The 26,954-nt window shown below is 50.9% G+C and overlaps 1 protein-coding gene across 12 annotated transcripts in view; it reads left to right on the top strand.

Annotated features, from left to right (window-relative positions):
* Positions 1–26,954, top strand: part of Pde9a (phosphodiesterase 9A) — a 92,066-nt gene that overhangs the window by 59,717 nt on the left and 5,395 nt on the right. For 8 of the 12 annotated variants that reach the window (NM_138543.1, XM_087596808.1, XM_087596805.1 and 5 more), the window contains 9 exon segments: positions 3,958–4,042; positions 9,039–9,117; positions 10,811–10,885; positions 15,417–15,503; positions 16,329–16,433; positions 16,607–16,689; positions 17,952–18,108; positions 22,253–22,366; positions 26,239–26,343. In NM_138543.1, coding sequence (NP_612552.1) covers positions 3,958–4,042; positions 9,039–9,117; positions 10,811–10,885; positions 15,417–15,503; positions 16,329–16,433; positions 16,607–16,689; positions 17,952–18,108; positions 22,253–22,366; positions 26,239–26,343 — 890 coding nt within the window. 12 annotated transcript variants of the gene reach the window in all.

The following is a 26,954-nucleotide window of genomic DNA, read 5'->3' on the forward strand; positions in this document are numbered from 1 at the left end:
GGAGCCATTAGGAGACAAGCACCGTGACTGACTCTCTTCGTAAGACAAAAATGGATGCCTTTTTTTTTTTTTTTGCTTTTTAATCCTCTCTTCTCTCTCTCTCTCTCTCTCTCTCTCTCTCTCTCTCTCTCTCTCTCTCTCTCTCTCTCTCTCTCTCCTCAAGAAAAAAGTTTCTATCATGCAAGACTTGGCTCACCCATGTTCCCCACTGTCCTGCAGATACCTCTCAGAGTGTGTTGGCTTTCCCCGAGTCAGGTGGTCTTTGCGTCCTCAAGGCTATCTTGTTTTAACTGGAGATGGTGAGGAGCCACAGAAAAGTTAGTGACCACTCCAGCCAAGGGCAGCACCCAAGAGGCCTGCGTAAGTCACAGCAGTGCCCACTCCAAGGTGCCAGAAGCTGGAGGGTCTGGCTTGGGAAGTGTCAGTGTGGCTGTCTCCTCTGGGATCGGAGGGAAAGTGAGCTCTTGCCTAACTCTGATCATTGGTGCTTCTCAGTCGTCCTTCCCTCTCCTCCTGGCTGGGATCACTCCACGACTACAGCTTGCCCCTGTCTTCCTGTAGTTCCCTCCTTACGACTGCCATTTCTCAATACGCCCTGTCTGTTTCTTGTAAAGACGCTGCCGTTCGAGTCAAGGACGCTCCCATTTCAAGTCCTCTGCCTAAAATCTGCCAAGGATCTTTTGCTGAAATCAAAAGTGCTATTCACAGGATCCTATCCCCGAGTGGCTGGGCAGGCTGCCAGGAAGACAACTTGAGCCGATTCTCCATGCAGACACACAACCATGCACAAACACGTACACGAAGACGTGGACTGACACACCGGAAGGCATGTGCCCATCTGGGTGTCGTTAACTGTACCCTGCGTCTCAGGGGAAGGGACATACAGCTGTAAACCCCCACACTTTGCTGACCTCGTAGCGAACGGAATTTCCTTCTTGCTCTTTGACCTTTAAACCAAATACGAGTTTCTCCTCTGTGACTGTCAGCGCTTTTCCCCCTTTCTGTGTAAATGTTTAGCTTTTAAGGAGTCTGGGATTACTGGAGAGTCAAAGGTGATTTCATAACCGTGGAACAGCCTGGCCCTTGGCTCCTGTCCTGCCGGGAGCTGTTCACTTCCTTCCTGGTGTGTTGTGGTGGGGACACAGGGCATCCCTGCCCCATCTACTCTTTGTACCCGTGCCCTGGACCTAAACCAAGACCTGAACACCAGTGTGGGCCACAGCCAGAGTTGACACCTGAAGACAGAGGTAGATACGGGGTATGCAAACAATCCAGAATTTCCATACTGAACTGAACTGTACCAGTCTTTCGGTGTCGTTCAGGAAGTGTGCCTAAGGCAGACTGTCAGAGCAGTCCCAGGAGAAGGCATTGTAAAGCAACTCTCTGTTCCCTCTTTTTTTTTTTTTAAATATTTTATTTATTTATTATATATGAGTACACTGTCGCTGTCTTCAGACACACCAGAAGAGGGCATCAGATCCCATTACAGATGGTTGTGAGCCACCATGTGGTTGCTGGGATTTGAACTCGGGACCTCGGGAAGAGCAGTCAGTGCTCTAACCGCTGAGCCATCTCTCCAGCCCTCTCTGTTCCCTCTTAAAGTGGTGCCTCTTAGCTTTGCAGATAGGAGAGAGAGCGCGCCCACAGTTCCGGTGAGTTCTTAGAGTGGAGGAAGGTAAAATTGCCTTTAGCTACTGCTAAGGCCACTTTCCACAGAGCCAGCATCTCCCTTAGGAATTCACTCCTAAATCTCTTTTATCGGGAGGTGACAAGGTAGAGAAGCCCACAGGAACCCCTTCTGAAGTCGGAGCTGGAGAGGTGGCTCAGAGACTAAGAACACTGGCTGAGAGTCCCAGAGGACCTGGGTTTGATTTCCAGCCACCCATCCACGTGGCAGCTCACAACTATCTCTGTAACTTCAGTTCCCGTGTGTGTGTGTGTGTGTGTGTGTGTGTGTGTGTGTGTGTGTGTGTGTCCATCGCCCTCTCTGTCCTCTTCGGGCACTTCAACCCTTCTGAAGTCCACATGCACTTCCTGGGTTCCCAAGCAGGCCAGCATGTCAGATGGCCTATGTTGGCCGTGTCACTGGGGCGCTGGCAATGGTAAATTGTTCAGGGCAACCTCTTCTTTAGCTTAGAGTATCTGTGCCTACCCATAGGTCAGACTTGAGAGGAATAAGGGGACCTGTCTTAGTTAGGGTTTTACTCCTAAGGAACAGACACCATGACCAAGGCAACTCTTATAATGACAACAGTTAATTGGGGCTGGCTTACTGGTTCAGAGGTTCAGTCCATTATCATCAAGGCGGGAGCATGGCGGCACCCAGGCAGGCATGGTGCAGGAGGAGCTGAGGGTTCTACATCTTCATCTGAAGGTTGCTAGAAGACTGGCTCCCCCACCCACCCCACCCCACCCCACCCCACCTCTATGGTTAGGAGGAGGGTTTTAAAGCCCATAATGACATCCTTCCTCCAACAAGGCCACACCTCTAAATCGTGCCATTCCCCGGGTTAAGAATGTTCAAACCACCATGGGACCCTTACGGATGAAACTTGGGTCAGGCCATGAGTCCACTGGCCTTCCACCATTGTCTGTGAAGGCCTCACAGAATGGAGCACCCACCCCTTGGATCTGAGGGTAGGAAGACTGAAGGGGCCCTTCGATGAACCACTGAACACCCGGTGTAGTCATAGGTCACGCCTAAAACCCCCAGCCACTTACAAACCAAGACAGGAAGATCATGCGTTAGAGCCAGGTGGTGCCACACAGGACAGCTTTGTCTCTCACCCACTAGCAAGTGGGATCTGCCACATGTCTCCTTGGATCTGCTGGCTTTCTTCCATGTTCTGCCTTTGACTCACCCATTGATTGAGCTGCAGCTTCCTCGGCTTGCTTATCTGCTGTGTGTTCCTTCAGTCTGCAAAATGCAACCAGGTTTAAACAAGACTGCAGCGGCCATATTAAACTCATGGCTGGGGAACCCCCAAGGGTGGTCCTCAGAAGAACGTCCACTGGCCTTCGACAACTTCTTTAAGTGCCAGTGATACGAGAAGGCATGAAGAACCTCACTCTAAAGAAAGGGTGACCAAGTGGGTGACCAAACATGTCTAGCCTCTGTGTTCCCCACAGCTGCTACCTAGATTTATCCCCAGGCTGCCACTACCCTGTCCCCAGACACTGTCCCCTAAGACCTTCATTTTGGTCTACACATAACAGCCTTGTGTGGGAGGGATAGAGGTTTCTCTGGCCCAAAATCAAGTCACCCAGACCAGAGCTGACCACATCCCTTTGTGCAGAAGAGGCGGTGTCCCTACTAAACCCTATCCACCTGGCCTCTACCTTGGAAATTTCTGGAAAGCCCAGAAGGAGGCTGAGCCCCGCCAGGTCACCTTTGCACATGCACCCAAGCTGCGGCTCTGTTTCTTGGGTTAGAGGCATTGTCAGGAACCCAGCAGGTCCCCAGATGGCTGTTTTCCACTAGAAAGGGCCACGGTGTGTTTTTAGCAATTATTTGGAGCCCAGCTCAGCGAGAAAGGGAATAACTCGTGCCTGGGGTAGTGTCCTTTGGCAGGGAACTGAGGTGCAGTCATAAAGTCACATATAAGTTTTTTTTCCTTCCTCAAGAACCCAGCTTCCGGTAGCATTTCCAGTCACTCCCAGCATTTCTGAGGGAGCACACTGGATGCTGGCTTGTTGGCAGGCTATTGGCTTGTTAACACTCATCAGTTAGCTGGGACCCTGGGGATATGACTGAGTCCAGCCCTGTTCCTCCTTGACTCTGCCTGTTTATTTCTTGGCTGGCGGGGAAGTGGGGGATCCCCAGATATCAGTAGCGTGGGAAGGTAGAGAAGCCTTTGCCACAAGCCAGCCTCCTTCTGAGACCCTCAGCTACCAGTCTGGCTAGAGCCCTGGGATTACTTCTGGTGACCCTCCTTCTCTGTGTCTCTTTGTCACCAGTGGAAGGACTCAAAGTGGTGGAGATCGAAAAATGCAAGAGTGATATTAAAAAGATGCGGGAGGAGCTGGCAGCTAGAAACAACAGGTAAGTCTGTGTCCAGGCCTACGACAGCTGGTCCTGGAGAGGGCCCTGGAGACCATGGGATGGGCTATAGCTAATGTGCCTTGATTTGGCGCCAACATGGATGACACAAGCCTGTTGTGTCAGAGATCAATTACTCTATACGATTATTTTTCCTTTTATTTTTAAGACTTATTTATTTATTTAATATGTCTAAATGCTCTGTCCTCAGACACACTGGAAGAGGGCATCAAATCCATTACAGATGGTTGTGAGCCACCATGTGGTTGCTGGGATTTGAACTCAGGACCTCTGGAAGAGCAGTTGGTGCTCTAACCACTGAGCCACCTCTCCAGCCCTCCGCCCCTCCCGCGATTCCATTTTCTTAAAGATATTTTTATTTCTATGCCTCTGAGTGTTTGCCTGTAGCATGTCTGTGTCCCACTTGCATGTCTAGTACCCGTGGTGGCCAAAAGAAGGGCATCAGGTCTTCTGGATCTAGAGTTTCAGGCAGTTGGGAGCCGCCATGTGGGTGCTGGGAATGGAACCGCAGTTTCCTTTGCAAGAACAGTTAAGTGCTCATAACTGCTGAGCCGTCTTTCCAGACCCCTACATTTTCTTTTTTTTTTTTTTTTTCGGAGCTGGGGACCGAACCCAGGGCCTTGCGCTTGCTAGGCAAGTGCTCTACCACTGAGCTAAATCCCCAACCCCCCTACATTTTCTTATAAAGGGTTTTGGTAGCTGGAGGAAAATGTCCATACATACAAGGTAAATAACTTCTCCAGAGCCCGTGTAACAGTAAATTCCACACTTGAAAGAATTTGACGTCCATTTTTTTGTTATTTGGATTGGATGGGGGTTGTTTGTTTTTGTTTGTTTGTTTGTTTGTTTGTTTAGTTCTGGCTATCCTGGAGCCTACCATGTACGTAGACCAGGCTGGCCTCAAACTAACGGAGATCCACCTGCCTCTGTCAGGGATTAAGGGCTTATGCCACCACACCCACCTGATACTTGTCTTTAAAGATAATGGTAAAAAGACAAAGGTGTTTGGTTTATAGTGAACAAGCGCCCAGTTTTTATCCCCAGGTCTCCTAGTTCCCAAGGATAGCCCCCTCTGTCAGAAGAGCACAGTGGGTACTCTTGTTTCTGTGGACTGGATCACATGGCCCTTTAAGGGTGATGATATCCTCAGAAACCCGTGACCAATAATCCAAACAAAACATGCCTCCTGCATGTCTTGTTGGTGGGAATAGCCAGGGTCCACAGCTATAGGGCAGCATCCTGAGTAAGGACCAGTCCTGAACAAATGACCTCAGCTGTCTTAGGACCCCAACCTCAAGCATTCTGGAGACGACACCCCAAGTACACCAAAGCCAGGCTGCCCGCTGAAGGTAGGGCTTGCCTCTGGCCTGCAGGTAGGGAGTAGTGGGAAATCTAGTGGTCCCCATGGAGTCCCACCATGATGGCCAGCCTGGTTGTCGCAGAGAGGGCACAGTATAGGGAAGAGAGGTGAATCATGGAGTCCTAGAGGGACTGTGTCCCATTCAAGATCATGTGGAGTGGCTAGCTGGTGTGGTTAAGGAGCTCTTGTTCCGTTAGATTTGTGTGAAGGCAGGGCAAGAATCTTACAACCGTAGGACACTGAGTGATCAGCTCACTTCCACTGTCCCTGTGAAGTCGGCTCTTCAGGGGCCAGGAGAGTCCCTTCTGTGTGACCTCTAAGAAGAACCAGAGTCACGTAGGGGACAGACACTCAGCTGAGGCTTGGGAACCTGCACAACAGCCTCTGACCCAAGACCTCACACAGCCTGTCATCACCCCAGGAGGCCTGGTTCCCAGGACCAGGTAGGGGCAAGTGTCTTCTGGGCCAGCTCCTCCCGTCAGCAGGGCTGGCAGACTGCCTGTAGTGGGGCTTTGGCTTGTCTTAGTGACTGAGCATGCCTCTGTAGCCCACAAGTACAGTTTAGAGCTCACAGAGACATAAAGCAGAGCCCTCTAGTGCCTGGGCAGGCTCACAGAGACAGCATTCTCTGCAGACAGCACTGGAGGTGTCCCTTGTAAGGAAGAGACAGGCCAGGGGGATGTCGATCATCTCCACAAGAGGGTGAGATACTCAGGCTTTGCCTCCAAATGAACAAACATGTGTGAAGCTCCGACCCGTGTTCTAGTCCGTGCCTAGTCCGTAGCTACTTTTCTATCCGACCCAGTGCTTTAATGGAAGGAGTCCATTTTAAGTACGGAAGCACACTCAGCAATCAAGCCTCCCACCCAGGATGAGGCTGTGTAGACTCACTAGACTGTGGAGAAAGGTTATACCCTTGAAGGGTGCAGGTACGACGTTCTTACCTTCCTCGAGGAGCCGAAGGGACAGGAGACCAGGTGAGGTGGAGCCTAGCTCTACACTCACAGTTACCCTGGAGGACAGACTGACATTTGAACACACCCTGACAGGGGGCTGGATCCACCAGAACCCACCTGGAGACAAGAGGGGGGGTGCACAGCCTGCCAGAGCCTTAGGCGGGCTGTATTCTCCTTAGACTCACTGAGGTTCCTCTGTTTCCCTGAGAGGAACAAATTCCAATGGCCAACTCACGTTCAGGGCAGAAGCGCATCCTCCAGAGAGACTATGGCTGCTGTGGTTCCCAGCACCATCAGAGGGTTGACTGAGGCCTGAGGTCTGCGATCTCTGCTTTTGTCTCAGACAAATGGCCTTGGCCAGGAACTGGATCCCCAGGGGACGGGAGAACGGGAAGCCCAGGAAATGAGGCAAAATGAGCTGCAGACAGAACAAAAGGAAGAGGCACTGTGCCAGCCGCTCTGCCCGCTGTAGGATGCTGGTTCCTGTGGCAACGGGGGCTCAGAGCGGGAAGTGGCTGGCCAAGGCAGGGTCAGCAGGCACCCAGCAGCCCAATTTGGCCCCAGGTCTCAGTTGCTAGGAAGGAGCTGGATTCCAGCAGTCAGCAGTGTGCCTGGGGAGGGCTTCCATATGCTCCCAGGGAATGCAGAAGACAGACTGTGGAACAGAACCCGGCTGCGGATGTGGGTCTAAGCGAGGCTGAAGGAGAAACCATGGTACCCTACATAGCCAAAAGCATAGCCGACCTCAAAGGGGAGGGGCTTATGGTCAGGGTGAAGGTGGAAATGGCTTCGCTGGGACATTCGATTGGCTCCTTCTGTTGGTTTCTATAGCAAATCCTATAAATTTGCTAAATCTGTTAGAATCCCCTTGGTACAGGGACTGTCACAAGAACCTGGTAGTTTTTGCAAACTAACTGGTACAGTTAGTTGGGAGAGAGGCAACCGAAGGCTGTATTTCAAAAGGATTTATGACTTTAGGCTAGGAAATACCACAGGCTCAAAGGAGACTTCAGACAACCTAGCTGGAGGCTGGGGGGGGGGGGAAGGTCACTGGTTCAGTTGAAATTCATTGCAAAGCCCCGCTTTTGGGTTTGTCCCCCCCCCCTCCATCCACCCCACCCCCCCACCCACGCCCCAGGTATGTTCGTCTAGTTTTGAAGGGGGAAAAAGAAACCTTAAATATGGGCTGGGGATTTAGCTCAGTGGTAGAGCGCTTACCTAGGTAAGCGCAAGGCCCTGGGTTCGGTCCCCAGCTCCGAAAAAAAGAACCAAAAAAAAAAAAAAAGAAACCTTAAATATACTGTTTTGTGATCTTTTTCCACTTGTAACATTGTGAAGAATAGGTAGATTCAATGTTAATCCTCCAGGTCATAGATTTTTCTGTTTTTTCTTAACCCAACATCAAATGTAGTTGGGAGATTCAGATGTCCAGCCACGGGTGTCACCCGGTGTGTCACCCATGCCTCAGAACCTTCTGAAAGGACGCTCCAAGCCGTTCTCAGAGTGACCTGCAGGATGTGGGGCTTAGGAAGACAATGGATGACTGAGGACTTCAGGGTTTCTCTTTGGTTTTCTCCTGCGTTTCTGTTTTTTGTTTGTTTGTTTGTTTGTTTGTTTGTTTTTTGTTTTTAAAGACTTATTCGTTCTATATAAGTACATTGTCGCTATCTTCAGACACACCAGAAGAGGGCACCAGATCCCATGACAGATGGTTGTGAGCCACCATGTGGTTGCTGGGAATTGAACTCAGGACCTCCGGAAGAGCAATCAGTGCTCTTAACCGCTGAGCCACCTCTCCAGCCCGAGTTTGTTGTTTTTTGAGTCAGGATCTCCAACTATATCCCTGGCTGGCTGCGGACTCTTGATTCTTCAGCCTCATCGGCTGAGTGCTGACATCACACGTGTGTGCCGTCACATCCAGCTGAACCTTTGAGAATCAAACCGTTTGACTGCGTGCAAGACAGCTGTGACACATACATTTAGACCCAGCACTCAGGAGGCAGAGGCAAGCAGATCTCTGAGAGTTCGAGGCCAGCTTGGTCTATAGTGTGAGTTCTAGGACAGCCAAGGCTACCCACTCTGAGTTCAAAGAAACCCTGTGTCCAAAAAAAGGGGGGGATGTGGTTCAGTGGTTAGAGTGCTTGCCTGCTATGCATGAAGCCCTGGCTTCTGTCTCCAGTACCACCTAAACTAGGGGTGGTAAGGCACCTCTATAATCCTACCGTGCAGGAGGATCATAAATTCAAGGTCATCCTTGGTTACATAGCAAGTCCGAGGCCAGCCTGGGTTACATGAGATCCCATCTCAGATATAAAGGAAAAGGAAAAGGAGAATTTCTTTTTTCATTTGTGGCATTTAAAAAGACTTCGTAGAAACTAAACTAACGTGAACTCTGGCTACATTAGCCTCTGGCTTTATGGGTGTTTCCTATTTACAGACTGGGAGACAAACATCTCACAGCCTCCGTGGTTGATACTCTCAGGACAAGTCCAGTGGGGAGGGTCTGTGGGTTCCAGGGCTGGGGCTACAGGCTAGAGGCTAGGGCTATGGGTCCTGGGGCTGATGGCCGGGTGCTTCATTTGCTCTGACGTCCTGAGCAGCACACACGGTGCCTTCGAGTCAGAGCACACGGCTGTAACTAAGTCCTCCCTCTGCCCTCCAGGACCAACTGTCCCTGTAAATACAGTTTTTTGGATAACAAGAAGTTGACACCTCGACGTGATGTCCCCACTTACCCCAAGGTGAGATTTCTGGCCCAGGGACAAATCTAGTTCTGCCCCCCCCCCCCCCCCCCCCCCGCCCAGCACCAGGGCACGGGAACCCAGGTCTGGCCCCTCACCCTGCACAGGGATAGCATCCCCCACCCCCATGCTCCTCTATCCCTGTCTCTGGCTGAGGAAGGATGGGAGGTTCTCAGGCAGGATATTTTTCTCTTGGACATTTGTTTAGAGAAGTGATTCCAGAGCGGGGAGGTAATGGCCCTTCAGGCTCCCTCCCCGACCTGCCGCTGACAGTAAAAGACATCTGCATATAAACATCCCTCCGAGGAACTTTAACAAGGTTCTTAAAAATCTGCATCGCTGGCGCCCCTCTCCTGGAACAGAGGTTTTATGAAAAGCTTTGCACAAAAGCTTTTGTGCGTTTTGAAAGAAGCCCAGCCTTTAGCCAAGTAGCTGCGACCTTGAGTTAAGTTGTTTTAGCTTAAACCCTGACTCACAGTTACTCTGTGGTTAGAATGGCCACCCACAAGTCCTCCTGGAAGCCCCCATAGGTCCCCGGTGCCCAGTAGTCAGTGATTCGCTCCACATGGGTCCGAGCCATACCCTGAGTAATCATCCCGGAGATCAATACCTTCCCACAAGGGAAAATGTGGCCCCCATCTTTCCGGAAATTACACAGCTCAAGATGGTCTCCACACCAGTCCCCTCTTAAGAAAACAGAGAAAGCTAACCCGAATGGCTTCCTGCCGCTGCCTCATGTCTAGAATATCAACCTTGGTTCGGACAGTTCACCCAAAACCATAGTGCCCAGTGTAGATGACCTCGGGCCAAAGCCTTCATCGGCCAGTGTGTGACTTAGCTCATGGCTGATTCCTGGGGTGGTTCTGGGCAAGACAGACCTAGCAGACTTTCTCAGTAGGGATTTGAACACCCAGTGGCTTATTGTCTCTTCCCTTCGCGTGATGTAATGTTTGACATCTGCAGAGCTCATCTTGGAATTTGAATTTTGATTAATGTGGTCATGAAATTACTATCCTGTATAGGAAATATTTCATTTATTTATTTACATCTGAAACATTGCTCCTCCTCCTGACCTCCCCCATCAGAGAGTTCCCTCCCCCCATCCTCCCCTCCCTTCTCCTCGGAGAGGGTACCCCCCCAACGCCCCCCCCCAACACTGGCACATCAGGTGTCTGCCAGATTAGCTACCTCCCATCCCACTGAGACCGGACAAAGCAGCCCTACTGGGGAGTGGGTACCACAGTCAGGCTACAGTTTTAATGACAGCGCACCCCACCCAATTGTTGGGTGACCCACATGGAGATTAAGCTGCACGTTGGTTGCATGTGTGCCGGGGGCCTTGTTCCAATCCATGTATGCTCTTTGGTTGATGGCTCAGTCTCTGAGAGCTCCCAGGGGTCCAGGTTAATTAACTCCGTTGATCTTCTGGAGGGGTTTAAAGGGAATATTTCTATCACTCAAACATCCCTAAGAAGCCCTGCGGGGACCTAGGCCACTACAGATGGGAGTCCATTGACAGTTTCCAGAGAAAGGCAGGCTTGAGTCTGTACACAGTGTCTATGAGAGGTGCTAGGAAATGCTCACCCAGACCTCTGAGGCCACGGCCTTTGTCACTCACAGAAGCCCCCCCACCCCGTCCCCAACCCCCAGCCCCCCCCCCGTCTGACTAACATACCACTCCCATCCTTCCTAGTACCTGCTCTCCCCAGAAACCATTGAAGCCCTACGGAAGCCCACCTTTGATGTCTGGCTTTGGGAACCCAATGAGGTAGGTGAGGGATGTTCCAAGTTCCCCGGTCACTGGGAATAGCTGCTCAGGATTGCAAATCATGAATGGGGGCTGAGCCCAGGCTATCCCTCCTGTGCTCAGGATTGCCAATCATGAATGGGGGCTGAGCCCAGGCCATTCCTCCTGTGCTCAGGATTATCAATCACGAATGAGGGCTGAGCCCAGGCTATCCCTCCTGTGTATACCTCCTGGTTTTCCTTATTTTGTTTTGTTTTTTAAGTTAAAACTGCCTGAATTAAAATCTATAGAATTAATGGACATCTGATGGGCTCAGGGGGATACAGGAAAACAAACATCATCTCCTGGGCTGCTGATGAAGAATGCCCAGCTGACCCCAGGCCACAGGCTGGGTACATCCACATCTGTAGGTGTCGTGGGAAGATGAAGCCAGGCAGAGGCAAAGAAGCTGCTTAGAACAGCTATTTCCTGTAGAAAGGGGCCTCCCAAGGAGACGTGGGAAGAGTCGCCAGCCAAGGCCCCTGGGGAACTAGACAACGAGATAGTGGATAGATGAGGTTTTCAGAGAAAGGAGTGACTTCCGACAGGAAAATGTTCCTTCAGCATTTCTCATTCACTAAGAAATACCAATATGGAGACTGGACAAGCAAGTTGTTCTTCATGGACAGCTCACCAAAAGCTAAGGACTCTTCCCAGCTTTTCTATAGAAGTAGGCAAAAACTGTTCCCTGCTACCTTTGACAAGATCAGTCACAGCAGATGGGATTTGGTGCCTCTAGACAAGAGGATCCCCAAGTTTCCTAAATAAACTTCTTCCAGCCTGTGCTTGCCCAGTGTAGGAAAGCCTTTGGCTGGGGAATGGTGGCCAGAAAAGCAGAGAACAGGGTGGGGAGATGCTCCATGGCTAAAAGAACTTACTGTACACGGTGAGGACTGGGGTTTGAATCTGCTGCTCCCATATAAACATCAGGTGGGAATGGCCGGTAATCTCAGTACAAGGGAGGCTGAGATGGGCCGAGCAGGCTGGTTAGCTTAGTCTTGTCAGTGAGCTCTGGTTTCAAGTGTTACATCCTGCTTCAGTGTGTGAGATAGAGAGCAATAAAGGAAGATACTGTATCAACCTCTCATACCGGAGCACACAAGTGCACACACACATGTGCATGCGCAAACACACACACACACACACACACACACACACACACACACACACACACGAACTCCCTACAAGTACACACTGAACAATAAGACAGAAAAGCAGAACCCAGCCCAGCTCACTTGGAAGCACAGCCATTAATAAGCCACCAGAGGGGGTTGGGGATTTAGCTCAGTGGTAGAGCGCTTACCTAGGAAGCGCAAGGCCCTGGGGTCGGTCCCCAGCTGGGGGGGGGGGGGCAAGCCACCAGAGGGACAAGCCCACTCAGAGCTGCACTCTAGCTCTGAGGTGTGGGGCCGGAATGCAGAAATGGAAAATTCACGTAGAGGGCTGGAGAGATGGCTCAGCGGTGAAGAGCACGGACTGCTCTTCCAGAGGTCCTGAGTTCAAATCCCAGCCGCCACATGGTGGCTCACAACCATCTGTAATGGGATCTGATGCCCTCTTCTGGTGTGTCTGAAGACAGCGACAGTGTACTTACATATAATAAATAAATAAATCTTTTTTTTTTTTGGTTCTTTTTTTCGGAGCTGGGGATCGAACCCAGGGCCTTGCGCTTCCTAGGTAAGCGCTCTACCACTGAGCTAAATCCCCAGCCCCAATAAATCTTTTTAAAAATAGTTCCAGCAGCATCTTAAATATGCAGCCCTCCTAGGTCAGTGTAGGGGTCACATGCCCCTGTGCACAGACACCAGAAACAAAGATAGAGCTTAGAGGAAACATGTCAGCGTCATTGCTCCTGGACCTGAAGAGAGCAAGACCATGACAGATAAAGGTACAGCAAGAGGTCAAGTGGCTCCTCCCATCAGCAGGTGCATCCTCGAGAAAGATCCCCAATAGCCAGTCATTGACTTTAACCAACAACCAATGTCACCCATGAGAATGACTGCATTAGAAATCAATACTTAAGCTTTCTTCTGCCACCACCACACTCTGTGGGATCTCCAAGAACTGTGCCACCTGAGGTGGGAGGTGAATGTCGTCCCCGAGTCTGGAGAACTCATCCGTCGATAACAAAAGCGTGACCTCTCTGCCCTCGCTCTGGAGACCGTACTCATAGCCGCTCTCTGACTGGCAAGTGGGCATGGTGAGTGGCTCTCACAGCTTGACCCAGCCATGTGACATCTTCCACAACCCATAGCTTTGGCCACGGAGGCTAGCAAGATTCTTCTGGAGGTTTCTCACTACCATCAGGTGGCAAGCCAGAAATGACTCCGGCAGAGCCAAGTGTGGGCTGCCATGATGTATATCTGAAGATTCGCTGAGGACCTAGGCAGCCACCCAACTCTGAGATGTCAAGGAGCATCAGAGGTGAGCCTGTTGGGGCTCACCTCTCTTTCCCAGGGGGTCATGCCACATCCATCCGCATCTCTACCCAGTGTCCAGCCCTTCTCAACCTCGATGATCTCATGTTATTCTGATGTGTCTGATCTATTGGCTCCATCCCAAGGCTGCCCATAGTAAGACGGCTGCTCTGTCACACTGAGATGCCACCCACTGCCATCTCACAAGTCCTCCCCATCTTACTCAGCAGTCATCACATCCGGGAGCCACCTGGCTCACTCACTCAGCTGGGGTTGAGGACTGTCAGGGAAACAGACCGTCACTACTGCTCCGAAGCCACCACGTCCGTCACAGAAGGGGCAGCAGATGGTTTAGTCTGGCAACTCTCTACATCTCTCAACTCTGATTTCACAGCAGATATTTCATCTCTCCAGGGTGGCTCAGAACACTGTCTGGGCCTCTGAGGAGAAAAAAACAATGGTTTCGGGATGTAGCCCAAGAGTCCTGACGGTTGGCATCCAGGATGGTGTAGTGGCTGCAAGCTCTGGACAGCAGCCGCCTGAAGCCTGGAAGCCAGCCATTCTCAAGTCACGATCAGAACATCTGTCACTCTGCAAGGGACCCCTTCTGGGACCTTCAGCTTCGAAGCCATTGATTCCTCAAGGGAGATGAATGCCGGAGCCAGCATGCTCCCCGATGCTCTGCAGCAGTCTGAATTCTCCCTGCTTAGTCTCCCTGCTCGCCCCACTAGGTAGAAATAAGAGGTTGTTCTTTGTTTTCCAAATGAACTCTCTGAGATACACTGTAGCGGATTCTCCGCTCAGGACAGAATTGAAACATTGTAGTCACAAAGTTTCGCCTTAACTACCGCATTCCCCAGCCCATACATATTATGTAACAAAAAAAGGATAGCCCTTGCTCAGAGGCACTCCCTTTAGCTTCAGCCACGTCAAACCACCAGAGACTGGGCGGCTTCAACAACTCCAGTGTGTAATTGTCTCACTGCCCTAGAGCCGGAAGTCCAAGGTCAAGGTGTCTTGGGCTGGTCCTTCCTGAATTCTCTCTCCCCTTAGCATCTCTAAAGTCACCTCCATGTGTCTGTATTCTGATCTGTCCCTACAGAGTCAGAGTCAGATCACATTGGGCCCCTCCTGATGGCCACATTTATCTTAGCTGCCTCTGTAAAAACCCATGCCTAATATGGTCTCATCGGAGGGTCACAGTGGGGTCTCAATATACTATGTCCACAGGACACAATTCAGTGCCCAGATTCAGGGGAAATATGCCAGACTAGAACACTGACAACTGCTGCCCTATGCAAGTATTGGGACACTGATGCCCAGGACCATGCAGGCACTGATATGTGACCTCTAGGGAAATGGTCTCCTAGGGTCATGCCATGTGCCCACAGGGCTGGCTCACTCAGCTCTGTATTTTAGATCTGAATCCTTGAGACCTTTCTTCTCCCAGAAGCAAAGGGGCCCTAGCCAGGCTCAGTCACAAATCCCTTCTGGCCTAATTAATGTCAAAACTCTGGGAGATGCCTGCAAAGACCCAGAAAATGACAGTGGGATTAAATACCATGTCTGTTTCACCCTCGACCAAGTGTCCATAGATGACAGAATTCCTGGAAATAAGATTATCTCAAACAAGAGGTTCGAGATTAAGACATCAAAAAGCATCTCAAGTCCCAATAAGAGGAGTGAACTTCAGCTCATCAAAGTCCTTCCCATCTCTAGCCTTGGGCAAGCAAGATGGATGGTGGATGGCGGATGGTGGATGACCTCCTCCCAACCCTTAACCATAATCTGCTTGGATTATGGTCATCTTGGTATCATCCTCTGAAGTTGTGTCACCATGCACAGAGTTGCTATCTCGCCTGGAATACTCATGGGCTTCTGAACTCGTCACTTCACTCCCAGGAGACCTATAGGCTGTCACAGACCCACAGCCCATCTGAGTGATCCTACAATTGGCCTCTCCCACCCACAAGTGAAACTCACCTCCCCAGGTCACCCTAGTGGCACTGTCCAGGACAGTACATGGGAAGGAGGGGCAGCTGGTAGACCTGCTCCCTCTGACCCCTGACCCCTGACCCCTGGCCCTGTTCCCACAGATGCTGAGCTGTTTAGAGCATATGTACCATGACCTTGGTCTGGTCAGGGACTTCAGCATCAACCCAATCACACTCCGCAGGTGGCTGGTAAGTGGGGAACTCACACTCGGACCTCTCACCTCCTCCCTATCACCCTCAAGTGGACTGCTCTATGCGCCCTGGTGGCAGTGGGCTACTGTAGAGTGGGTGTTGGAATCAAGGAAGTCCTATGGAGGTCATTTGTCCTCCCATGCCCCTCAGAGGCCCGAGGAAATAGTACAACCACCAGGGGTACAACCACCCCAGCACATTCCAAAAGCAGGGGTGTGCGGAGTTGGGGGTGTCATGTGTCTCTGGGTGTGTGCGGATGATGAGATTACATGAGTGTGTGGGTATGTAAATGTTTACGTGTGCATGTGTGTCTGGGAGTGTACATGGAAGGATGTGTGTGACTGTGAGGGTGTATGTCTCTGTGGCGGTGTGGGTATGAGAGAGTGTGTCTCTGGGAGTCTGCAAGAGTGTATTTGCCTGGGGTTGTGCATAGTGCGGGTGGCTATACATAGATAGGTGTATGGAGGACTTAGTAACAGGTCTTTCTCTAAGGGGTAGAATGTTACTGCTAACCAAGATCTGTAGTCCTGTTAATTGTCTTAATTAATTAATTAATAGGCTTGGGAACCTAAGAGCTCCTGATGAAGTGCTCCCTGGCCCACTCTCAATGTCCTATCCCATTGTGGCTCAGCAGACACCTGGGGGATACCTTAGTCCCTGCCCCAGATGGTAGAGTCCATCGCAGGGCTCCTGGGCCACGTTGTCCCATGTTGGTGAACTTGGGAGCTCCTAAGGCCTTGGGCTTGATCATGCAAAACCCTGGGAGCCTTCTAGGAGCAGGAGCACCGAGCTCAGGGAGTTCACCCTTTCCTTCCCCCACAGCTCTGTGTGCATGACAACTACAGGAGCAACCCCTTCCACAACTTCCGGCACTGCTTCTGTGTGACACAGATGATGTACAGCATGGTCTGGCTCTGTGGCCTCCAGGTGGGTCCTGACAGCCCCTGCCCTCTGCCCCTAACCCTGCTGAGTGGCCGGACCCTCCTCTCCCCCCCAGCCCAGGGGCACTGTGTCCTCCCCTGTCACTGCAGCCTGGTCTGTCCCCACCCCTCCTGCCCTCCCATGAGGAGGACAGACCGCCTGACTCTCACCTGATCCAGGAGAAGTTTTCCCAGATGGACATCTTGGTCCTGATGACCGCAGCCATCTGCCATGACCTGGACCACCCAGGGTACAACAACACGTACGTTTGGGATTTCTTTCTCCGTTCTCCTTTGTGAAGTGTCCCTTCCCTCAGGGGAAACTCAGCTCACCCTTCAGCAACTGTCAGAAGGAGCTGCCAACCTAGTCCCACACACACACACCCAACCCTGCCAGATGCAGTTCCCAACTTTTGGGCTTTGTCCAGGGCCCTAGGCCTCCCCTGTCGGGATGGAACCTCCAAAACCACCAAAGGCACTAAGGGCAGCTACAGTCTCTCTGTGTCAGCCCAGGCTTGGGAGGTAGAGACTCAGGTCCTCACGCTATTTTTTGCCAGGAAGCTTCTTCCTCAGGCTGCTTCCAAAGGCATGGGCAGAGGAGGGTAGGTTTGGGGGAGGGTGAGTAAGGGCAGGGCAGAAGGAATGTATGTGAATGTGCCCAGATCTGGGACACTAAGCCCTTCCTGTCTGCATTGGGTAGAATGCTACACCATGAGACCAACAGGCCACTCTCATGGTATAGGCTTGTGTTCAGTGATACCTGGGTTTTTTCCTAATGCACCTGTGTGGCTGTGCATCAACATCAGATGCACCTGGGGCTACGGCCACCATTTGGCAGGACAGTGTGGGTCCCAGGTCTAGACATGTGTGTTCCTCAGAGGCTGGTTGGGACAGAATAGATGCCACTAGTGGCCGTGAGTACTCCTCGGGAGCTGTCCCAAGGGTGTATCTGCTATTACCATTCTGCTTATTTAGTGGTCAGCACAGCTGCCAACAAGAAGCTGGCAAAGGGTTCTTCATTTTAGCAGTAACCCCTACAAAACCCAGCCCTTCGAATGGCACAGTGGTGCTCTCTTGCAACCTCAGCTCTTGGAGAGAGGCGGGAAGATGCCAGGCCAGCCCGAACTACAGAACGAGATCCTGTTTTAGATGTATATTTAGACAGACAGACAGACAGACAGACAGACAGACAGAGAATGAGGGAATAAACCCGTTTCCTCTTTCCAAAATCCTGTCTTTGCTTACACTGAAAACCTGGCAGTTTTTAGAACCCTGATCCCTTCAGGGCATCACCCAGGGAGAGCGCTAAGGCCACAGGTTAGACCTAAAGGCACAGGATATCCAGTTACAGAAGCATGAGAGTCAGAGGTTCGGCTGAAGCAGGTTTCTGGGGTCCTTGGATAGTACCTGGTCACTGGCCCTTGAGCATTTCCCTCCAGCCTCTGCGGGCATCACCACGCACACCATGGCATACAAAGGCCAGCGGCGGGGTGCCTGAGCCTCCTGCTCTCTCCACATACCCTAGATACCAGATCAACGCCCGCACGGAACTAGCGGTGCGCTACAACGACATCTCGCCGCTGGAGAACCACCATTGCGCCATCGCCTTCCAGATCCTGGCGAGACCCGAGTGCAACATCTTCGCCAGCGTGCCGCCTGAGGGCTTCAGGCAGATCAGGCAGGTATGTGGGGCCAGAGGTTGGTGGGGTCATCAGTGAGAGCTCCACTCTACAGAGGCTCTTGGTTACAGCGGTGCCCATTAGGGATGCTGAAACCAGCCCTCCGTCCCCTCTTCCCCAGGGCCCAGAGTGGTCCCCGAGAAGGTGGGCCTTTGCCATATACTCCTGATGTCACTTGCGTGTCACAGCCATTAATACAACACTAATGAACTCCCTTTAAGGTGACTCCAAGGTCCCTGCAGTCAGGGAAGAAGCTGAGGAGAGAGAGAGAAATACCTGGCCCAAGGCTGCAGTATGTGCTCTGGACGGGCACCTATGTTACGTACAGCCTGGTAGAGCTGGTATCTGCCAGGTAGCTTCCACTACTGTTACCCCTAGACCTGGTCATTCATCTGCCCCACAACCTCTACTAGCAAATTACACTGCCTAGTCACCCCTGCCCTGAGACAAACACTTCTAATCACTTAAAACATCGCCCTCCCCATGCAAAAGTCCCATCGAAATCATAACTAGTGCTATTTATAGGGGCCCAGAGTGATTCCTGTCCAAAAGGAAGCAGCTCAGAGGTAGTGGACCCTCAGAACCTATGAATGAGTCTTTATCTGGGGGAAGGGGGAGGTCTTGGCATAGTGTCTTAGTTAGGGTTTTACTGCTGTGAACAGACACTGTGGCCAATGCAACTCTTACTTTTTTTCTTTTCTTTTTTTTCCTGAGCTGGGGACCGAACCCAGGGCCTTGCGCTTCCTAGGCAAGCGCTCTACCACTGAGCTAAATCCCCAACCACTAGGATGAGGTTCTTAAAGCCCATATCCGTAGTCACACACCCACTCCAACAAGACCACGCCCACACCAACAGGACCACGCCCACTCAAACAAGGTCTCACCTACTCTAGCAAGGCCATGCCTCCTAATAGTGCCACTCCCTGGGCTAAGCATATGCAAACCATCACACATACCTACTTAGTGGGATCTCCTGGTGCCACTGTGGATTGAGCTCTAAACCTATGACAAATGTCCTTATGAAGGACAGAGTAGAAAGAGACACGGACATGGTAAAAAGGCCAGGGGACAATAGAGGCAGATACTGATATAGGCAAAGCCGGACAAAGCCAGGTCACAGGTTGCCAGAAGTTATAATGGGCAGGAAGGAGCCTTTTCTCCAACCCTGGGAGGAATGCAAAGGCACCTTCGTCTTGGCCTTCCAGACCCCAGAACTATAAGGGACTATATCTCCTACCTGGCAGCACTCCGTAAGGCCACCATGCTGTGCCCCTAAGGAGCATCTCCAGGCCCTCAGAGACTCATCTGTTGCCATCCCTGAGTCTCGGCTGGCTGGCTTCCTCCCCAACACAGCTGAACTGATGCAGGGGGAAAGGTTCATCTGCCTCCTGCGGAACCTACGTGCTTGGCTCTGTCAAAGAGCAGCCGCCTCGTAAACCGTTAGTTACTTCCTTATTTGTCCGTTCCCCGAGAGGTTCAAAACCAACCGTCTCGCTTAAGGAGGTCAATATTGAACAACGGATTCCCAGTACAGCCCTTCTCTCTCTGTAGGCTTCTGCCCTCCCTTTCATGTTTGTGACTCCACCCTTTGCGGAGTACGCCATAAGTTTTTATGACGACCATAGCTAGCCTTCTCTGAAGTGACTCAAGGACAATGCTAGGAAGGGAGACACGTACCAGGGCCACCCAGTGACTGCCCAGAGGGCTTGATGGGGTCATTCTTTAGTATGGAGCTTTTCTCAGCAGGGTTCTTCAGACAGCAGCCTCTCAGAAGAGAAAGAGAGTCATCTGATTGGCTGAGGAGACAATACATTCCTATCAACAGGCTCTTCTTTGTACTGGCCACCGTGGGGATAGCAAGGCTTGGCCTACTCCAGAAGTTTATGAGTTTTAAAATAAGACTTTTTTCTTAAAAAAAAATCATCCACATTTTTAAAAATATTTCATCACAGAAAAGGGAGATGGTTCAATAGGTAAAGCACTTGTCACAGAGCTGAACCCCCAGAATCCACTTTAAAGCTAGATACAGTGGTGCCAGCAGCTACAATCACACAGCTACGTGGAGTATCAGCATCTTTAAATGTACAGCTACAGGGAGACGAGAGGCAGAGACAGGAGAATCACCTGATGCCCACAGACCAGCTAGTCTGATGTACATGGTAGGCAAGAGCCAGCAGCCACCGTTGTCCCCTGATCTCCACAGGTACTAATTATGATACGTGTGCCCCCACACTCGCACATACAAAATACTTTTGTCATTGAAGAGCTGGAGGGGCAACCGAATGCTCTATTAACATTCGACTAAGCTTTACAGAGAAATAAAAGTTCGTAATTCAAAGTGCAAAGTGATGTCACACACAAGGAATATACCTTTGAGATTCTTCATAGTGGCTGTCCGGCATTAGCATTTGAGGCTGGTGGCTTTATTTTCTTGGAAGACTGAAGCTCTACACCTGGCATGGAGATGCTGTGTAAATGTTTGTGTGATGGATGGATGGGTGGATCGATGGGTGATGGATAGATAGAGGATGGATGGAAGATGGATGGATGGATGGATGGATGGATGGATGGGTGAATGGATGGATGGATGGGTGGATGGATGATAAATGGATGGATGGATGATGGATAGATGATAGTTGGATGGATGATGGATGGATGATGGATGAGGGATGGACCAATGGATGGATGGATGGTGATGGATGGATGGATGATGATGGATGGATGGATGATGGATGGATGATGGATGGATGGATGATGGATGGATGGTGATGGATGGATGATGGATGGATGGATGGATGATGGATGGATGGATGGATGATGGATGGATGGATGATGGATGGATGGATGATGGATGGATGGATGATGGATGAGGGATGGACCAATGGATGGATAGATGGATGGTTAGAGGTTGGATGGATAACAGATGGATATATGGATGCTGGATGGATAGATGTGATGGATGGATGGATAGATGATGGATGGACGGACAGATGAATAGATGGATGCTGGATGAAGGGATAAAGGATGGATGACTGATGGATAGATAGATGGAGAATGGATCTACAGACAGATGATGGATGGGTGGTGGCAATGGATGATAAATGGGTGGATGACTGGGTTGATGGTAGAAGGGTGGGTGGATGAACAGATGGATGGAGGAGTTGAACGCAGATGGATGAGTGGAGGAACGAGTAGCAGATGCTTGGATGATGGAAGGAAGGATGCGTGGATGATGGGGTGGCAGATGGTTGGCTGATGGATGGGTGGGTGGGCGGGTGGTTGGCAGATGGGTAGACAGCGGATGGATGATGGATGGAAGGAAGGATAGGTGGACATATAGACAAGCAGAAAACCGTAGATGGTAGATGCACGCGAAGCTAGGCAGGCAGGAGAAACGAAAGTTCTAGTTTCAAATTATGCTAACCCCAGTCTCCAGTAAACTTCCTTAGTCTATTTTAAGCTGCTATAATAAAAATCCCACAGGCTGGGAAATATAATAAGAGAAGAGGTTTACGTTCACCCGCAGTTCTCGAGTTCTAGGAGCGTGGCATCCACATCTGCTTTGTTTCTGGCGAGGGATGTGAACAGACAGAAGGCCAAGACAAGCATGCGGATTCACTCTCTGTGGATTTAACCCAGTGCTGGGTGGGTTGGGGGGGGGGGAGACCATGAATTGCTTCATGAGGGCGGAAACCATACACTCACTCCCTAAGTATCTCACCTCTCACTACAGTCACTGCGGGGACCAGATTTCAACCTGAGTTTAGGAGGGCACCATCCATGCTCGAACCACAGCACAGCTTTAGCTTCAAGCCCCCTGAATCCTCATTTACAAACTTCAGAGCGGGAACGTTATCAAGGATGTCATGACTTAGAAAATCTGTACGTAGTCCCATATAAATGAGGCAAATGGGAAAGTAATGGGAAGCTCTGAGCAGGACCCATTGCAGACTTGGAGACTAAACCCAGGCTTGGCTAAAATCTGTTTGGTTTCACAAGTGAGCATCGATGACCCACCCGTCTGCCAGCCTGTGGACACGGCCCAGGGACAGATAGAACACACGTGGGGGCAGTGGTCACACAGGAGCTCAGAGCACAGTGTGACGGGTTCTGGTATGTGCTGACACCGTGTCCTCTTACCCTTCAGGGGATGATCACGTTGATCTTGGCCACCGACATGGCAAGGCACGCTGAAATTATGGATTCTTTCAAAGAAAAAATGGAGAATTTTGACTACAGCAATGAGGAGCATCTGACCCTGGTAGGTTGCGTCTTTGGAAAGCTAAAGGTAGGAAACCCAAAGAGCCTGGGTATGTTACCTGGCCATGGAGTGCTGGAGTAACTGGATTTCAGTATCATAACCCCTTCTGGGCCAGCAGTAGACAAGCTACCTTCTGGAGAGCATTCCGTGGCTCAAGTACCAACTCCTCCTTAAGGAGATGGCCTGAGTGTGTCCAATGGCTATCCCTTCCGAGAAAGCAAAATGCAAACCCAGCATGCTGGTTCATCCCTGTAATCCACAGCGCCGGAAAGCCTGAGGCAGGAGGGTTGCAGCAACTGTAGACCCACCTGGGCTACAGACAATGAGTTCCTACCCAGCTTGGATGATAGCGTAAGACCGTAGGTCGAAAATTAATTAATTTCAAAGTGAGCAAAAAACTTGCTAACAAAATAAATAACAACTAATATCCCATCATTCAGAGATTAAGTTCATTGTTTTATGCCTTACTTTGGAGACCTGGACCTTAGTCTCTTTTAAGCCCTCAGTTCCCAGCCCTCACACGGCAGCTCACCACCATGTGTAATTCCAGATCCAGGGGATCTGGTGCCCTCTTCTGGCTGCTTCAGGCATTGCACATGTACACCCATGCAGGCAGAACAGACATGCACATAAAAATAAATGTCTTTAAAACCAATACCACCATTTTGTCCCTCCTGAGGCAAAGTGACTGACAGTAGGTGAGGATCCCTTTTTTAGGTCAGGCTGAATTTGTGGCTTCCTTCCCATGACCCTGATCTTTTGTGAGGCCATTACTCCAGAAAAGCTGAATCCCAGTAAACAGACAGGGGTTCAGAGAAGCAAGGGCCCTCTTAGCTAACACTTGTACAGGGGGAGGATGTCTTCCCCAAGTTGGGGCCTCCAAGAGCACCCCCTTTCTAAAGAAAGAAGAGAGGCACGGTTGTCTTCTTGTCCATAGAGGACACCTCGCAAAGATTCTAGTGAGTACCTGAAGCCATGGGGAGGCCAAACCCCGGGTACAGCGTGTTTTTTCCTATTCACACATCTCCACGCTAAAGTTTAACTTACAAATCAGGCAAAGAAGAGCCTGACGCCAAAATAAGGCAGGGTAACAAAAGGACCACACAGTAAATAATGGGCAGGCGACGTCAAAATGGACCGAGGGCAGAGGGAAGACCTCCATCCTGGGTAAGGTGAAGAGGGTATGAGATCTTTCTGTGTTGCTCAGAACAGCATGGAGGTTAAAACGGATGGGCTCTTTCTTTCTAGAACTTTCTGTTTAATATTTTGGGGTAACTAAAAGCATAGAAGGCAAAAGCAGAGACAAAATGCGGGGGGAGGGGGCGTTGGGCAGCCATATTGGATCTGTGGCAAGATCTGCTAAGGTCTTGAATGAAGCCAAGGATGATGGGAAGGAGTGAGTGGAAGCAAGGTGGCTACACCCTGCATACTTCTGTCTGTGAAATGAAGGAAGCCAGCTTCACGACTGCGTGACAAGCACAAGGCCAAGGACTCTACCCTGCATGCAGACAGCCAGATAGGATAACCCAGACCAAAGCACCCACCTACCTCAGGCTCTACCCACCCACCCACCCACCACCCACGTGATGAGGAGGTGCAGGAGGAATAACCCCCCCTAGACCTCCACTTTTCCCCTGGGACAGGATCAGGCTGGCTGGACTTGTGTTACTGCAGGGCCCCCAGAGGCTGGGGGAGGGACTGAGAAAGGTCTGGGAGTTCAAAGTCTAAGCCTCTGCCAGAGACTCCTGGAGCAAGGAAGTAGAAGTGTCCAGGACACAGCCCGCAACGTGCCTGACCCAGCCGCTACAGAGGCCACGGTGTCTAGTCTGGGACAGTTCCCCCATGAGGCCAACCAGAGCAAACTTGTTACTACTGCCTCTGGGTTGAAGCCAGTTCCGATACAGAACGTCAAAGAAGGATTGGTGTATAGGAAGGGGCTGCACAGCAAATCTCCATAAGTCCGTCAAGGCCCAGCCAAAGTGGACGCACTGACCCAGCCTGCTATGCTGGCACAAGGCTTAGTCAGGCCATGTCCCCTCTCCTACATGGAAAAGTCAACAAAGCAAGTAGTTCTGGATTGGTGGCCTAAAATTGTGTGCCTCAGCTAGGCGATCCTCCCCGTTCCCCCTCAGACCCTGGACAATAGTCCCCTTCCCCTCATTTTCTTGCGGAATGGTCATAGGACCTCGTGATGTTTGTGCCACAAGGCCAGAGCACCAGGATACCAGCTCCCACAGCCAGGCAAAGTTAATCCTCTAGCTAGCCCAGGAGAAAAACTTGTGCAGAATCCTTTGACTGGCATGACCCACACTCCAGCAAGTGGCCAGCCTCCTGCCTGGGAGGAGGTGCCTCTCCCCTGGGAGACCACACCCAAGAGGTTGCTGTGGGCCTGAGACAGTACTACAAGGGACATGTGCTCTGGCGTGGCTTGAAGGCTGGCAGGAGTTGACCTACACAGGCAACTTCCAGTCACACACTTGGCGCCATAATGGGAGATGTTTCTGCGGGGCGTGTAGCCCCAGACATAGAGACAGGCTGATTACGAAAGCTCTGTGTTTGGAAACAGAGCAGAACTGAGGCCGTTTCTACACAACTTTGTGCAATTTTCCAATGTAGGGCTGACCACTCCCACCCACCGAGGTCCTCAAACGTGGGATGGCGAGGCCTTTGCCATCATACTCTTTGACATCATTTTACCGCCACTTGGGTGTCCCCACTCTGGGCTCTTTTCAACAAACACCCTGTTTAAACCACGGCTTCGTAACAATGTCCCCTCCATATGTTTTTCGTCTGTTTTCCACAGTCACGAAATTACTTAACTTGTTAAGGTGCTAAACCTCCTGTGTGATAGGCAAACCCTGCGCCACTCAACCATGTCCCCCGCCCTGTTTTTCTGGGTTTTTTGTTGTTGTTGTTGTTGTTGTTGTTTTTTTTTTTTTTTTTTTTTTGGTTCATTTTTCCGGAGCTGGGGACCGAACCCAGGGCCTTGCGCTTCCTAGGCAAGCGCTCTACCACTGAGCTAAATCCCCAACCCCCCCACCCTGTTTTTACTCAGCACTCTGAGACAGGAGTCTCATTAAGTTGTCCAGGCTGACCGGGCAGGCGGACCTTGAATTTGCATCTTCTTGCTTTTGCTCTTGCTAGGTTATTATTTTGACAACCAGACCTAGGGACACATAACTTGTAATCCTAGAAGCTGGGAGGCAGGAAAATAAGGAGTTCAAGGCCAGCCTAAGCTGCAGAGTGAGACCATTTCACACATGAGAGAGCACAGGTCCTCCCTCGCTTTTTAACGTGATGGTTTACAGTTGACTTTTTTTAAGATTTATTTATTTTATGCATGTGAGTACACTGTAGCTGTCTTCAGACACACCAGAAGAGGGCATTGGATCTCATGACAATGGTTATGAGACACCATGTGTGTGCTGGGAATTGAACTCAGGTCCTCTGGAAGAGCAGTCAGTGCTCTTAACCACTGAGCCATCTCTCCAGCCCACAGTTGGAATTCTAAAAGCTTGTGTATCTGCTGGGTCCCCATTCTTCCCTGGGGAAGCTGGGAAATCCAGACTGCAAGGATTGCAGTGCAAAGCACAGCAACACTATGTGTGTATGTTTGTGTGTGTGTGAGAGACACAGAGAGAGAGAGAGAGAGAGAGAGAGAGAGAGAGAGAGAGAAAGCACACAAAGAAGGAGGAGTGACCTTCAAAGTAGAACACCTCTTGTCTTAATGGCCAGTACTGCCCCCCAACCTCCACCCCTCCCCCACCCATCCTGTCCTTTTTCCCACCTATGACGGCGGACCCAGTCAACCCACACAGCAACAGTGGTTGTGTTGTGTCTACCAACCCCCTAAACACCGCGTCTCCTTTCAGCTGAAGATGATCCTCATAAAATGCTGTGACATCTCCAATGAGGTCCGTCCCATGGAGGTGGCAGAACCGTGGGTGGACTGTTTACTGGAAGAATATTTTATGCAGGTAAGAAACACAGAGTCATCAGATTACGGGCAACTCCTTCCAACTCTGTGGACGGACAGCACTGTGTGGGAAGGAGCAGACCAGGGCAACGGGTACATCCAGCCCACACCCAGGCAGCCTCCACAACACTGTCTGTGTAGACATCTGGCAGAAATGACATTCTGCTTTTGGCATCGTCTTGAGAACCAGGCATGGCGACACGCACCTGTAATCCGAGCAGCTGGGAGGCAGGAAGATCAGGGGTTCGAGGCCAGCCCTGATCAGGGATGAGACTGTAGCCACCAGCAAAACCAGTGTGATGGAATTGCCACCCACAGCCACTCATAGAGACACTTTTAGAAGCAGAGTCAGGAAAAGTGGCTTTGGGTCGAGCAGTAAGACCCAAGGGGAAGGGGCAGCCACCATGGAAGGGTGAGTTCAAACAAGATTGCTCATATGGTAGTTTTGAACTAGGATAGTGGTGGGGATGGGATGGGCGATGCAGACAAGGAGCTGTCAAGCTCAGCCTTGTAAGCTGCCCTCAGACCGTGTTTAGACTTGGTCCCTACGGCTCCAACCTGCTCACCTCACCTTGGCTCCTAAGTAGCCTTTGCGCCGCAGGCTCTGTGTCC

Source organism: Rattus norvegicus, chromosome 20 (genome assembly GCF_021556685.1).
Source record: "Rattus norvegicus strain SHRSP/BbbUtx chromosome 20, alternate assembly SHRSP_T2T, whole genome shotgun sequence".
NCBI classification, from domain to species: Eukaryota; Metazoa; Chordata; class Mammalia; order Rodentia; family Muridae; genus Rattus; species Rattus norvegicus.